The sequence below is a fragment of the Zosterops lateralis genome, assembly GCF_965231275.1.
Source record: "Zosterops lateralis genome assembly, chromosome: 6".
Lineage (NCBI taxonomy): Eukaryota > Metazoa > Chordata > Aves > Passeriformes > Zosteropidae > Zosterops > Zosterops lateralis.
In genome coordinates this window covers 55,838,461-55,854,188 of record NC_139761.1, presented here as the reverse complement: position 1 = coordinate 55,854,188, position 15,728 = coordinate 55,838,461, and the positions used below count along the sequence as shown (strand labels likewise).

Sequence of the window (15,728 nt, the reverse complement as noted above, 5' to 3'; positions counted from 1 at the left end):
TAAGATCACAGAATAAAACCAACAGTTACCATTTTTTAAAAAATATTGTGCTACATGAAACGTTGCCATTGCTTTACACATTTCAGAGTTTTTCTTCTACAATAAATGTGGTTCCCTTGAAAACAAACAAACAAACAAAACCAACAAAAACAAAACAAACAAAAACCCAGAAAAAAACCCGACCGACCGACCAACCAACCAACCAACCAACCAACCACCCAAAAAAAAAAATACAAAACAAAAAGCAAAAACAATCAGAAAACCCCCACCAAACCCAAGCTGCAACTGGACATTCAGGAGAAAAGCATAATAATTCCAGTGTGCCACCAAAATTTCCTCAAGAAGACACCAAAAGCTAACTGAGGTTCTGTGTTTTAAGCGTCATCCTTTCTACCAGCAGTCAGCTGTATGTTCAAGGTATATCCATGGGGGAGAAGACTCTGCTAAAAAATCTTGAATTCTCCACAAATAAATAATCTTATTTCTCATTTCCAGCAGCTTCAGTCCTACTCAGGTTCCAAAGTTACTGTTCAGAACAACAAATCTCTTTCACCACTCCCAAAACAAAACAGTGAAACTCATGACTTCACAGCTCCCAAATTCTCTACACCCATCCCATATGAACAAAGTAAACTGCAATAAAAAACAATTTTGAAGTTAAATGGAAGCTCTGATTAGTGATCTGCTTCCCTCTTCCCCTCCAAAGCCTAAACCAAAAGTAACAATTAAATAAAACCCAGGAAGGTTTTGTAAACAGATTGCAACCAAAAGGAAAAATTCTTACCTTGAAGCATCAAAGCTGTCATAGGATCCAACTGTGTAGTGTCTAAACAGCTTCTTTGTTCTATCTATTCGTGTTTCTGCACAGAGAAAAAAGAATTTTCAATACTTCTGTATTCCTTAATCAAGTGCTGAAGCATTTGTTTATATTCCCTTGCAGTGAATGAACTCGTAGTTTCAAGGCATTTCGGGGAAAAAAATGTTGGCTTTGGAGATATTCTTTTATCAGATTAGACACATCAAGTGAATAGGGAGAACTTCTTGGAGATCATGAATTGCATCATTCACAAGTTTTAAAGTTCCATTCGTAATTTCCGTGGTAAAAACTTTTGTGTCCAATATTTGGTTCTTTTATAGATAAGAGGCAGAATAGAAGAAGAAAGAAAGAAAAATCTGCAACAGATATCAGAAAGGTTGGGAAAATAGCCAGAATATGCAAATCAATATTTTTTTTTCCTAACTACAGGCTGGTCCTCCTATGGAATCACCTTTGGTTTGGCTAAGAGACATCAAAAATCAGATGAAAAAGTTTCTGGTTTAGATTACCACAATGGAAGTCTCATCTGCACAGCTGGGGGCCTTTCCATGGAAGGACAGCCTGACACAATTCAACAGATTTCATTAATTCCCCAAGCCAGACAGAGCCCTCAAGGCACAGCACCTCCGTGGCACAGCTGTTAAGGATGGTACAAATGACTGAGAGATTGGTGCTGTCAAATGACCAAGGGCAAGTCTGCAGAGAGAAAAAGAGCAGGATGGAAGGGCTTTGGACACAGCCAAGGAGCAGGAGAAAGTCTGGGAGGCAGACTTTGGGAAGAAGGGTGGCAAAAATGCTTATTTTCCTTGCTTTAACCAGTGCAGCTGACACGTAACTGGATCATGCCCCCAGCTGGAGGCATAAATACAACGACATCCATAATAGAGAGAAATTCCAGCTGGAAACATACGTGAAGGTTGCAGCTGGCTAAAAGAGTAAGAAAGTTCTTTTTTTCAGAGCTGTGCACCAATTGGCAATGTCCAAGAAAAGCACTGCTTGGAAAAACCAGAAATATTTACATTTGTATATATTTTGTGGAGACCAGCCAAGCCTCCATCCTACAGGATGGCCAAAGAGGGAGGAAATCCCTACTATAATATGAACTCTACTTGATAGTTTAGTTTATTTTGTCCCTTTGTCACTCACCAACAACCTGTATTTTCTGCCTAAAAGGCCTTTCCTTTAGCCAAAATTCCTGCTCCTACTGCACAAATTGCAGTCTGTTCCCCATCAAGCAACATTCTTTTTTCATGCCATTCTAAAAATCAGGCTCATACCAAGAGACATAAACAGAAGAAACATAGAAAATCATAAACCTGGAGCCCACTCTGAGTTTCCCCCTGACCTGTTCTCGGAAGTCCCTCAGAAATGATTACAAGAAATAAATTACGCTGAAAAATATTTTGAAATCTTAAAGCAACTGCTTGAGCCTTAAGGAGCCAGATGTTCCTCCTGCAGAATCTGTTTTCTATAGCGTGATATTTCAGTGCTATAAGGAATACAAAGTGGGTGGGAGGGATGGGAAGGCACAGCAAGACAGAGAGCTTTGTTCAGCTCCCCAGGACTGCAGAGCCAGCGCTCCTCAGCTGCAGCTTGGATCTGCTCCCCAGCTCTGCCACCCCTCTCCTCTGTGGGCACTCAGGGATTATTTGGGAAAACAGAAGCCTTGCAAGGCGCTGAACTCGAGGCTAAGTGGCAGTTTCCCAGGCTGCTGTGTTAAGTTCTCTAATTACCCTGTTCCCCTCAGCTCCGACTCAGATTCCAGGCTGCCCTATTGCACAGCCCAGGAACACACACCCAGGAGCAGGGGGGGAGCACCAGGAATCTGCCATCAGAATGAACTGGGGGCTGAAAAAGGAAAAGGATTCATTCTCTGACTTGACAAAAGAGCACAAAGAACCCATAGGCAGATGCCTAACAAATGCTGCTCTGAATTCAAGCCAAATATAGCACAGCAGCACTGTTATAGGTATATTAGCACCATGGGGTTAGCTCCAGGTTTCCCTGGATGTGTACCCATTCTTATGTCCCAGATTTTCTCAAGGCCAGCACTCTTTATCAAAATGCTTTGCAGTAAGTTAGGACCACCTAAGACTAACAACCCCATCATTATTTAAAAAGCTTTTATCCACAGAATCTTTTGAGCATTTCTTAAACTTGGTTGCAGAGAGATTAGAAAGAGCAGCAAGAACATACAGACGAGAATGTCTAGAAGAGCATTATTTAGCAGTTTTATTTTAATAAAGATAATTACTTTATTATTATTGCATTCTTACTGAGAGGAACATCTGTCACCACAGATGAAAACTCTCTACATCAAGTTGGATCAGTTTAAAAATTCTTTCTAAGAGGTAGAACAGAATGTCAGGGTTTGCAAAAATGGTCCAGTTTCCTTTACCTTGATAGAAGAGAGAAACATTGGGATATCACTTGAAATTTCTAGATCTCTTAAGAAGCCCATATTTTACCAGAGAAAATACCATAAGAACACGACAACTTTTTCCTGGTCCATTTTCCACTGAAGCCAGCAGAGCCACAGCAGAAATAAGCTGTGTGCCCTGGGCAATAGTGGCAACCCAAATAATAAAGCCCCAGCTGTTCCCTTTATTAGAATCATTTATTGTTGCAGACATCTCAGTGAGCAACAGGCTCAAACCCTGCCCTTTCAGAACTTAATTTATAGGGTTCAAAGAGGGGTGAGCACTGAGAAAGTGTAGGTGACAAACATTTCCTCCTTCCTGCACCTCAGGAGTGGTGAGGGCTTTCCTCCAAACAAACACAGAAATTCCTAGAGATTCTCTGTCTCAGTCTCACGAGTGACCACAGGACTCCAAGAAATCTTGCAGACATTATCAAAACCTGAAAGGTCACTGCCATGAAAAGCAAGAAATAAATTTTGGTCTCCAAACTACACAGATTAGGCCACTGGTGCCCTGTTCCAGCAGCCAGCCCAATTCCCACCCTGACGCTCCTGCTCGGAGTAGGTTGCTTACATATCTGCTATTGCTCTGGAGGGTAAAGAACTAGGAGGGGGAAAAAAAATCCCAAAGCAACTGTCTCCATTCCTGCTCTCCTCCGTGCCGCTCCTCACAGGGCATTTCTGTGTTTCCAAGGAAACTGCACGGGAATGCTGTGCCAGCAGGGATGTTGTCAGAGGCCTGCCAGCACTCCAGGAAAGGTTCAGAGCCACCAGCACGTCCACGGGATGAGCAGAGGAAATAGGACTGCAGGATTTGTGCTGTGATACTGGGAGGCAACAGAGAGCAGCAGGCTCCCCCCAGATATCACTGGTAGGTAAAGGTGGGTTTCACCCCCCAACCCAAAACATGCAGCTTTTCCTCCTTCCCTCCCTGTTCCCCAGAGACAGCCCTGGGAGATGTTTCACTCCCAACACACATTTATGGATGTTCTTTGTCACAGCAGTTCAGGTACAGCTCTCTGCAGGGGCAAGATCCCAAACAATGGCAGAGGTCAAGGCCTTCCCTCTGCACCTTCCCCTCCCTGGGGGAAAAACCCTTTCCTGAACATTTTTGTGTAGGGTTACACCAGAAGTTATTCAAAACTGAGAAAAACAGTTTGATAATAAAATCAGCAGAAATTCACAACTCAAGGACACTTGTGCTGGTTTGCAACAAGACAGGGCTCCTATCTAATGAACTTTTTCTTAAATTGATCCAAATTTGGCCATAAGAGAAAGTTGAGGAAAAGTTCATGGGATTGAAAACATCACTAAGAAGGGCATGCATTTTTTCTGTCCCAAGTATATCCAAAATATCTGCCATACCAAATGATGCTTCAGAAAATAATCACATTAAAAGATAAAAATATTCTTCATACCACAAACTGTGAAGCCTCAGTAACTTATTTTACTTATTCCCTTTCCACACTTAGAAAATGGAGATTCATCAAAACTGGATTGTCTATTAAAATATGGTACATTAAAAGGGTGATAAGTGAGAAGTCTTTTCAGCCCTATGATACAATTGTTTAACATGACATTTCTTATTGCTTTCTTTGAGCATTTCATTTGAGCCATAGGAAAGATGAAGTTCAGGGATCCTCCAAATTACACACAGTAGGATTATGGATTCTAAAAAATGTACAAAAAATGAGATGAAGAAATAGAAATTGAAATCTTCTCTATTAAGTGATCATTGATTCTGATAAAGGGTTATAAAACCTCATGAAAGTGAAATCTGCAGGTATGCACCACCCAAGAATTCAGAAGAAACTACAATTATGTTTTTCATATCTTTGCAAATCTGAGGTAAAAACATTGATGCTTCATTTGAAGGGGATAAACTGTGAGGATCAAGAGAAAAGATGATAAGGCATTATAAATGGTAAATTAATGAAAACCTTTAATATATGGTTCACTTTCTTCTGTATCAGTTTGTGGATGATTTTTTGGTTTTTTTAAGTCCCAGTGTTCAGTTGATGTGATGCTCTCAACCATTTCTCCTTTCAGTTAAAGCTGAGAAATAGCAAATCTTGTATGGTTTTTGAAGTTTTTCAGATTTGAGAATAAGCATAAAAATGTCTCAGGGACAACTTGACTGGAATAGCAAATCCTTGGATGTCCTCTTACCTTTCCTTTTTTTTTTTTTTTTTTTTCCCTACTAATTCTTATTTTCAGAAAAAGACAGAAAGACTGAGTGTTGATTCCCATCTTCATTCTCAGAGGAAGATTAGCTGGAATAGAGTGAATTCCTTTACCCACAAAGGATGCTGAACTGGCTGATCAATGGAATGAATCAGCAAGTTTGTTTGCAAGAGAAACCTTAATAACTGAAATATGCGACTTGGACCCACTGGAGAGGCAGTTTTGGAGGAGCAGTGTTCCCCATGTCATCACTTTTCCCTGTAATTGCACAAAAAGCTTACTTACACCTGAAAAATAAAACCCCAGCAAGGAATTGTGGAAGCATTTGCTTCTTACTGTCCCAACAACTTCACCAGCTCTTTGTACAATTCTGGAATTCTCCAGCTCTTCCCTCATTTGCAGAATATTTTCAAAATGTGCTAATGGACACTTGATTTTTCCTTAAGTTCTCCCGTTGGGTTTCTGAGGGTCTCCATTCCCTCTGCCCCTCATTTCCAAGCCATCCGTGGCAGCTCTGTGTCCATGGCCTCAGCTGATGCAGAGGATTAAGGCACTCAGTGTCTGGGACAGGCACAGACACAGCGCTGGGTGATCTCATCAAAGAAAATTAATTGGGAGAGGAAAGATTTTTTTACTTTTACCCCTCTTGCTTTACAGAGTGAAATGCATCTTAAAGCAAAAGAGTGAAGAGCTTGTAAAAAGCTGGATGTTGGCCTCAGAGTTTCTAGCAGCTGAACATGGCTTTGCTCCATGTGCACCCAGTTTGATCCTTGCTGAAATACCCAGCTTTTACAGTCAGGCCAAAACAAAGCAACTTCGGTTTAGCACTTTGCCTAACCTTTAATTGTGGCCTGACAATATGTATGTCTGCCTCATAAAAACCAGCTCTCCGTGTCAATCCCAAAGTGCTCCTCCACACATAAATAAAGGCATCTTGTTTTTCAAATTCAGGGAGAACAAAGAAGTCTTGATGAGCTGCCTGCTGGCACTATCATCTGTTGTAAATGTTATTTATCCTGAAGGTCAGGATGCTTTGTTCGCTTTCAAAGCTCAGGTGGTGTAATGTTCCAGATCTTTAGAACTGACTCAGGGTACGAATGTTTTTAATCATAACACCTTATTTCACATTTTTTCATCCTCCCAGCAAGCAGTTCAAATATTTCCTGCAAGTATCAGTGCTCTCACTGATGGCAGCAGCATCACCCAAACTGGTGGCCTGTAGCAAAGGGCAGGTGCCAGGTGAAACCTGACTTAATGACTTTGCCTCAACGCAGTGACTTTGCATTAAATTTAGGGAAATTCCATCAGAGGTTTATGAAGGAACTCTGCATTTGCTTGTGTGGCAGGAGCTGTTGTCTGCTCAGCATGACAGGGATTGTTCCTACCTGAGACATGTTTACAGCCCCACAAAGGCAACCAACTGCTTGGGAGAAGGTCGTTGTGCACTCAGAGTTGGAAAGAACAGATGGGGAATTATTTTGGGCTGAGTAAGGAAAAACAGGCCCTGGAAAGCCATTCTTCTATATTCCATTTCAAAAATCATTAATTTTCATGTACAGCAAGTTTCAACAAGAGTTATTATGGACTTTCATCATCAATGGTGATACAAATGTTTCCCTCAATTTCCTCCCTTACAAGAAGCTTCATTCAAGTCTAAATCTTCACCAGCTGTACTCAGGATCAATGATCTGTCAAATTCTCTGCCTTCAATAATAGATAAAATTTTGAATACCTAAGAAGCTGCTGAGCATGGGAGATACGTGGGAAGTTTGCTACAACCTCACGATCTTTTTCACCACAGCATTCCCTCTGCCTTGATTGTGCCTGTGGATTCTCAGGTCTGATTTTCACTGTGGATAAAACATGACCCAAACCCAACAGAGGAACACGTTGCAACTTCCACCATAAGAGCCTCAGAATGACTTCTAATTTAATGCTATAACACCAGTCAGAGCAAACAAATAGCTCAGAGCAGGATGTTGCTAAGCAGTGTGGTGCCTAGGTTTACCCAGGACCAGGGAGGGGAAGATGAAGGTGGAACAAGGAGCTGTGGATGTGGAAGTTCCCTGCTCACCAGGAAGAACTCCTGCCTTGCCACGTTGCTGTATGTGTCTAAAATACAACATTCAACTACAAACTCAAAAACACAAAAGAAAAGTTATTTACACCACATCACTTTTAAAAGGAGTACCAGACCTTAGCAACTGAACTTGTGGTGCTGTATCAGAATGTATAGATATGGCTATGTATAGATATAATACATAACATATATAGAATATCAAATCATGTCTAGATATGGTTAGAGATACTTTGCATTGATGACTGCTAAGTAACACAGGATTCTGAGCCAGACCATGGGATAATTAGTTTTCAAATAGGAGAAACTATCACTACTGGTTTGAGCTTACTCCTAGATAACCTACAGTGGTATTCCAAATGATTAGGATGATTATAGCAGGAAAGGATCTAAATCCAAAAATATTCCTACTTTTTAAATTGTATTGAAGGTACTTGCCCTTACAGCATTGTGTAGACACATAAGGGCAATTACTTGAAATGAACACATTTGAAAATCTATGTTGCAACCTTAAACACTCCTGGAAATTAGAACAAATTGCTGAAAATGCTGAGAATCAAGTTTTCTAAGAAAGCACTAAAAAGTCAGATATTATATGTTACGTAATGCATACAAAGATTGTACCAGATATTGAGAAAAACAACAATATTGTGCAAAGTTTTTTAAAAGTAGTTCTATTTTCCACATTTTAATGATGGAGGTCATGTAAAACTTTTCCATTCCTGCCACTAGCACTTCAAAACTTCATTAAAGCTCCACACAACACCTCCAAAACCAACTCCATTCTTGGACCTTGACCGTCCAGCCAGTTTCTCACCAGCTTACCTGGGGTTTGGGTGCTTCTGCATCCTCACAGAGAAAAACACCCCAGACATTTCATTTCAAAATGTACTCCTTCAACTATGCTCAAAAAGCTGAAGCTTATAAAGGGATGTAGGATTTGACAAGTGTTCCACACTGCTACACAAAATGCTGCTGGCAACTCCTCTTCCTTCGCAGAGAGCAGCTACAAGAAAAACCCCAAACCAGGCTGACCACAACTGAGAACCCTTATTTTACATGAGGCTCAAAGCCCACGTCCCTTCAGTTCCACGCTGTACCAAGAGGTGGTTTTTTTTTTTTTTTCCTTGCTGCAGGTTTCCATGGAAATGCATCAGTCACTAATCTAAATAAGTGCGGCTGAAGGACGCCTGAAAACCTGGAGCAATTACGCATGCCATTAGGGGAACAGAAGATGATTCAGCCCAGCTATTAGAAATGTGCCACAGCTATCACTTCTATATTTTGTTGCAGCGTTCTAAAAACAATACTGCTTTATATTTTTTTAAAAACCCACTCCTTTGCTGCTTATGAGAGGGAGAAAAAAAAAAGAAAATACAATAAAAATACTTCTCACGTAACGAGAACACAGTGAAGTCAGATAGTAACTGTTGCAAAACACAGATGGAGTTGATGCCACACGTTTCTTTTGCCATGAAAATTCACAGGACCTGAAAACTTCTCTCTGGTCAAAGAGACTTCACTTGAGTCATTTTGATGAGTAATAAGACAGTGAAAGCTTTGATCTGCATTAAAGGGCTAATGAGCCTTAAAACAATTGATATAAATATAATTTCTGATCAATTCAATACTAAACATCCATGTGCAAGCACAGCACACAGCTCAGGCACAGCTGGGTCTCTACTGACCACAGAGCTATAGGATCATGGAATTATTAAGGTCGGAAAAGCCCTCTGAGGTCACTGAGTCCAAATGTTCCCCCAGCCCTGCCAAGGCCACCACTAACCCATGTCCCCAAGTGCCACATCCACATGGCTTTTAAATACCTCAGGCTCCAGTGCCAATGTTCCAACGCCTGGCAACTCTTTCCATGAAGAAATTCTCCCTAATAGCCAACCTGAACCTCTCCTGGCACTACTTGAGGCTGTTTCCTCTTGTCCTGTCCCTGTTCCCTGGGAGCAGAGCCCGACCCCAACTGGCTGCCTCCTCCTGTCAGGGAATCGTGGGGAGCCACAGGGTCCTCCTGGAGCCTCCTTTTCCCCAGCTTGAACCAAGCCCATCCAGCTCCCTCAGACACCTCTGATACTCCAGACCCTTCCCAAGCCCTGTTCCCACAGCTTTGGACTTCATCCTGCTCCTACTTCATGTCCCACAGGAAAACTTCAAAAACTGTGGAACAGGGACTGTGCAGGCGCTTCTGAACAAATGTTTTGAGAGTGATTTCAGACTATCTGAACCTAATGTTACTACCCTGTTATTTTTCCAATTCCCTTTACTCTTGAAGAATGAGCTGATAAAACACTGAAAAAAATAGCTTTCAAATTCGAATGACAATTTTGTCAAGTTCTGCTTGTCTGTGTCACATTTTGCAGAAAATGTCTCCCAAGTGGTTGTCATTCTGTAAAAAAGTGAGGGGAGTGAATAAACAATGCTGGAGCACAGGCTGGAGATGGGTTGTCTGTGCTACCTGTGTGTACACCAGCAGCCTGCAGTCCCCGTGCCAAATCTACTTGAAATTAATGCAATTTCTGCCAATAAACATTGCAATTAGACTTCAAACAGGAGGAACTGAGGAGGAGGAACCACACTTGTGCAGGAAAAGGCCTCTCAAATGATTAATGTGGTATTTCTACACCGCAGCTGAGCACTCTTCATCTATACTGGGAACATCCACTGAAGGAAGCAGTCAGGAGACAGAGAACTGGGGTTTTTACCTGCTTGGGGTTCTCCTTGCTGACACCAAGCCACCACTGGGAATAAAGTCTAATTAATTAGATTCAAAATTATAGAATGTAAAAACCAGAATGAGGGGGGAAAAAAAGGAGAAGGGGCATAAGTATACATGGAGAACACCAAAATATCATACTAAAAATCAGCTTGCTATATATATATATATTATCCTTTCTGTTAGCTTTTGGCTCATTAATTCTTACAACTTCACTTAATGCCTTTTCTTCATCTGCTGAAGTCTTCACAAAAAGGAGCAGAAAGTAGGTCTTCCTTTTCAAATCTGACAATCTTTTATCTACACCTCAAGCCAGACCCTTTCAAGTTTCATTTTTCACCAGTTAGTTGAATCTAGATTAAGAATTTCTTTTAAATGTGACAGTAAAATTGTTTTCGAAGTTAAGATGTTTGAGTCCTTCTGTGACAGAAACTGAAGAAGTTTTATTCAAAACACACTTTGAAACCCCCATGAATGGATCACTAGAAAATTAGATGGCTATTAATTATGCACTGGTTAACTTGAAGAGTGGTTTGTCCAGTTTTCCCCAAAATCCAGTGAAGGTTGAAAAAAGTGCACAATTTTACACAAATTTGGAATAACATCTGAATGTGCAATTGTAGGATAAATACTTGTAATACAAATATTACAAAAATCAAATATAACATAATTCAGATAATGCAATTAGGATGAAATAGTCTAAATAGAAGTGAAAATCATCCCTGAAATGGATAACATAAAAAACCAGCTTATTGCTGTGGGTCAACATTCATGAAGTTTCTCCTAAGGAAAGCTTTGCAATTTAGAGAATGAGGTACCTGAGGCACAGGGAGTGCAAACAGCCAGAGACCACAGCAAACACCACAGGCAGGCAATAAACCTGGTTTAAAGTTGTGCAGCTGAAAAAGCACCTGAGCTTTAAGCTTGTAAATTTAATGATAAAAATGTCCATTTGTTTGATTGTTACAGAAATGTCAAAACTCATTTCCAAGGTGCCCAAAGGTTACAAAAGCAGGAATGGCAAAATAAACTTGCAATTTCCAGATGTTTTCTGCAAGCCTAAATTACTAATTCTTGGAAGCAAGCAGTGATATGGAAATGAATTCTCCTCAGACTGACATATTCCTGAAACTCCATTATGTATCCTGCTTGATGCCTATAAACTAATAAGAAAAAAGGAATTATGTTGCATCTTTGTGCTCACAAGATTTTTAGTTATGAGATTTGTAAAATGTTAGAACTGAAGAAATCAAATAGTCTGGGTATTTCTTAAAGAGAAATGATGTAAAAAGCTTGAACCTCTCAACTCCCCAAACCTCCCAAAACCACTCTGAAAATGCAATGTGAAAATGCAGCCTTGACCTCTTAGGAACTTTTATATTGTGGATTTTGCGACCTCTCAAATTTGAATGGAAAAAGGCAAATTAAGAGAAGTGGGAGAGATTTTGAATTTCTGGTTTTTTTGGTTTGCAGTGGTGTCTCAAAGATGGGATGCACTTAATTGAGATCTCTACTTAGTAGGTTTATTCCTTTGTAAAAATGTAATTGAGTGTGTTAAGCCCACCTGGATTAGCCATCTCTCTGTGCTTGATAATCACACTCCCACCTTCTCCCCCTGCTCCCTCTTCTTTATCTCCTTCTCACATATAAATTGCATCTCAGAATATCCAAACTTAATCCACAAAGAGGCCACGCAAATCTAATCCTCCAAATATATCATAAAAAAATCCCATTCCATTATTTACCCTAATCCTGCACACAGACAGCACAAGACATAATCACCTCACAGTGACAATGATTTGCACAGCTTGAAGAGTTCTTTTGACACTCAGAAAGATCCAGCTGGTTAAACAATCACTTTTTCATGCATCACTGTCTAATTACTCTTCACAGGACTGCTAGGGCACCTCAACTTATTGCCAAACAGCACCAGCATTGCAGGAGAAAATGGACAAATAACTGCTTTTAGATAATCTCTTTCCTCATCACATAACCTGAAGCTGACAATTTGGCACATCAAGAACATTATGATGTCAACATTTTAAGGTTATAATATTGTTTAAAAGAAGAAGCCTCATCTAGAAATGGGAATGAGGCAGATAAAGGTAGATTTGCTATTCACACTGTGGGATTTAGAGTTAACTGCAGTTTCTGCCAGCTTTAGATACATTTTGATTTGTTTTGTTGGCCTGTAATCACAAAAATCAATTGCAATGTTGTGCGTTGACAGCAGCAGCCCAGCTCCACTGAGGTGTTTTCAGGACTGGGAATCAGGTGTTCCTCCCAAAACCAAAAGTAGTAATAGCACTGATTTTTTAAAGATTTTCCTCCACAAAATGTCATAAACTGAAATACTGCTGGAACATATCAATTTCTAATCCTGTCTCTAGATACAAAACACTCAAAATATGTAGGCACTAAGACAACCTGCCTTCCATTCAGGGATATTCTAGGTAAAGCCAGCAATCCATCATTTTATTTTAACAGTGTTTACTTTACTAAAAACACTTCAGAGATCTGAGGAGTTTTTTCCCCCCCAGATGTTGTGCTGAATGCCATCTGCTTTATTCCTGAAAAAATAAAAGCCATCACACATTTTGCTTTGAGATAAGGTGAAGCAGAGTGGTCATTAGCCAAAAAAAAACCCAGAGAAATGAGGAGTTTCCTGAATACATAATTAGAGATCTAATGAAATGGACTTCTTTACCCAAAAAAATCAGGAGATTAGAAATCAGAAGAAGAAATGAAAAAGTCTCATCAGCTGTGTGGAAAGTACAAAATATGGACAGGAGAAAAATGCCCTCTAAATTTTATAAATTGAGTGCAATTTAAAAGCTTTCTTTCGATTGATGAAAAATCCCAGAGGACACTTCCCAGGCCAAAGCCTCTCCCGATTCATTTTGGTTCTATTTTAGAAACTGCACTTATGGATCTATTTTCTTTCCCTCCATTATCAGAGCTAATAAATACATTTCCAAACTAAATTTGATTGAAATTTTGCTCGCTGGACTTTTTGCTCCACTGCACAAATCAACATTTCAAGCTGCCCACCTCTGTAAGAGGCATTTACTAAAGACATTTTAGAAAACTACCTAGCAGACCTAACTTTTGGCATTTTCAACATCCTGAAGCAGCAAGAACCACTTGGAATAAGCAACAGCAATTAGAGAGGATGAGATCTCCTGTCATATCCACACATCAATCTAGAAACAGAGTTCAGCCCAAGATTTATTCAGCTCTGCACTTTGAAGCTGCAGCCACGGACACAACTTCAGAATGTGATTCCTCCCCTTATCACAAGCGAGGTTACAGACACTGGAAAGTTCCAAATGATGCCTTTGATCCCCAGAGATCTCAAAGACTTTCCCAAGATTACAGAGAGTGATTTTGTGTTATTTCTGTCCACTCAAGCACGGTAGTGACAATGGTGTCCCATTCCAATCTGTTTCATCGTTCCACCCAGTCAAAGTTTGTGTCGCTTCCTTTCCACACTTTTCTAAAGGATTTCTGCAGCAGTTCTTCATTTGCAGAGTTATTTCGCCCACTGCACAACATCCTGCATGGCCATTAAGTAGCTATTAGGGTTGTGTACTTTACTTTGGCATTTATGTTGCACATAAAAAGATTAAAGGACCATCAACCACTCTCTTTTCATTTAATTATTTCTACTCCACTGACTGTATTTCCAGTACATTATGTAAAGTGATGGGATCCTACTACGTTTAAAAACATATTTATTCCTGGTGGACAGGACTATAAAAAATAACACACAACTGTTTGTTTTAGACCACCACAATACAGATTTGCTCCGAGTGCTTCCCAGGACACAACAGTTTTCTCTGAATATCTCTCCCATGATTTATCACACATCTACAATCTGTACCTGGCAAAACCCACAGAAGTCATCCCCTCACACCTTCACACACAGAAGCTGTTGGAAACAACTGCAGCAGCAAAGTTCATGTGAATTTTCACTTTTACACCATCTCCTAAATGTATAAGACATTTATTCAACACTTATTTATTTCTCTCAAGACATCCTTTGGCCTCATCTTCTCAAGCGACCTCCTCGGCAATATTTATATTTTTGCCACATTTTCTCCCCACACTCTACATCTGGTCAAACACGTGGGAGAAGGACAATTTTCAACAGCCACTGTCAAAAATTTCTGAATGTTATCAAAACCTGCCTTCAACCTGCTCATGGCTGAGCCACCCGTGTGTCCACCAACACTGTTAGAGCAGCTTGAGCAGCTTCTCAGGGCTTTTTGCCTCTGACACCTACACCTCCCGTGTCTCAGGAAAACAAGCAACTCCCTTGGCTTTATTTTAAAGCATCTCTGAGTGCACTGCTTTCACACAAGGGGGAGTGATTGTAGGCTCCTTGAAAGGGGCTGGGAGTGAAGCAAACACACAGGGGGATGAAGGCAACAGGAGTTATATTTAACAGCTTCAGAACTCACACTGCTCTACACCGTTAGAGCTCTGGCTTATTTTATTTTAAAGGAGTGTATTTTTGTGCTATTACTTTTCAAATAGTTTGCATACTGCTGGGGTAATAAATCTATTGTGTAGATAAGATTAAAAAAACCAGCATCTGTTCCCTGCCATGGCAACCAAGAGGACTGAATCAAAGAGAGGTCCCTCGTGCTGCTGACAACAAGGACACAACTTGGGTGATGGATCATACAGCATCATGGATAAAAGTCCATTGCAGACCACCTTTGCCACAGGGTGAAAGAGAAACAGGCAGCTGACACAATTCCCAAAGGATTCAACTTCTGTGGGAAGAGTGCAAGAGGAGATTTTTAACAGCACAGGCTATTTATTGGGTGAGAACAGTGATCCCTGTTCTAAGGGTCATCCTGTAAGAAATTCAGATGAAAACACTGGGTAATCTGTGAGTGACAGATCCTTCTTGTTGTGTGAGAAGTAAAAAAAAAAAATAAAGAAAAAAAGCCCACCAAAACAAGTTCTAGACACACAGACAGGCATTTAGGAGAAGTCTGCAAGAACTTTTCTCAAATACATTTAGAGGGTTATTATCATGATTTTACAGAACAGCTCCAGACAGGGAAAAGAAAGTGTCAATAGCTTGGAGGATTCTAAAGAGAAGATGCAAGCCACACTGACTTTGGACGACATGGAAATGTTTAATAAACACTTCATTGCATTCAAATCCCACTCTCTGATAGTCACACTGTTTCTTCTTTAGTTTAAGAGGACTGCCACCTACTGAGTTAACCTCACCTTCAGCTGGTTTTAGGAAAGATCAACATTACTTTCAAATCAAGAGAATTTGGACAGCAGCTCTTATGTATTTCTATATCAAAATACAAAAAAAAAAAAAAAAAATCTTAATTTGTAAGGATTAGAGGGCTGGACATCTTTACTGCAGAAGTTGTTTTGGTGCTAACCTGGAAATCCTTGCTGGTAACTGCTGACTGGTTGCTTTCAGTTTTAAGCGCTTTGAAGATGTGATTTTATCTGGAATATTTCCTAGTCA

General features: G+C 40.2%; 1 protein-coding gene across 5 annotated transcripts in view; it reads right to left on the bottom strand.

Moving 5' to 3' along the window:
* SHANK2 (SH3 and multiple ankyrin repeat domains 2) overlaps positions 1-15,728 on the bottom strand; it is a 282,094-nt gene that overhangs the window by 132,967 nt on the left and 133,399 nt on the right. For all 5 annotated transcript variants that reach the window (XM_083862692.1, XM_083862695.1, XM_083862693.1 and 2 more), the window contains one exon: positions 785-860. In XM_083862692.1, coding sequence (XP_083718818.1) covers positions 785-860 — 76 coding nt within the window. The remainder of the gene's footprint in view (positions 1-784; positions 861-15,728) is intronic.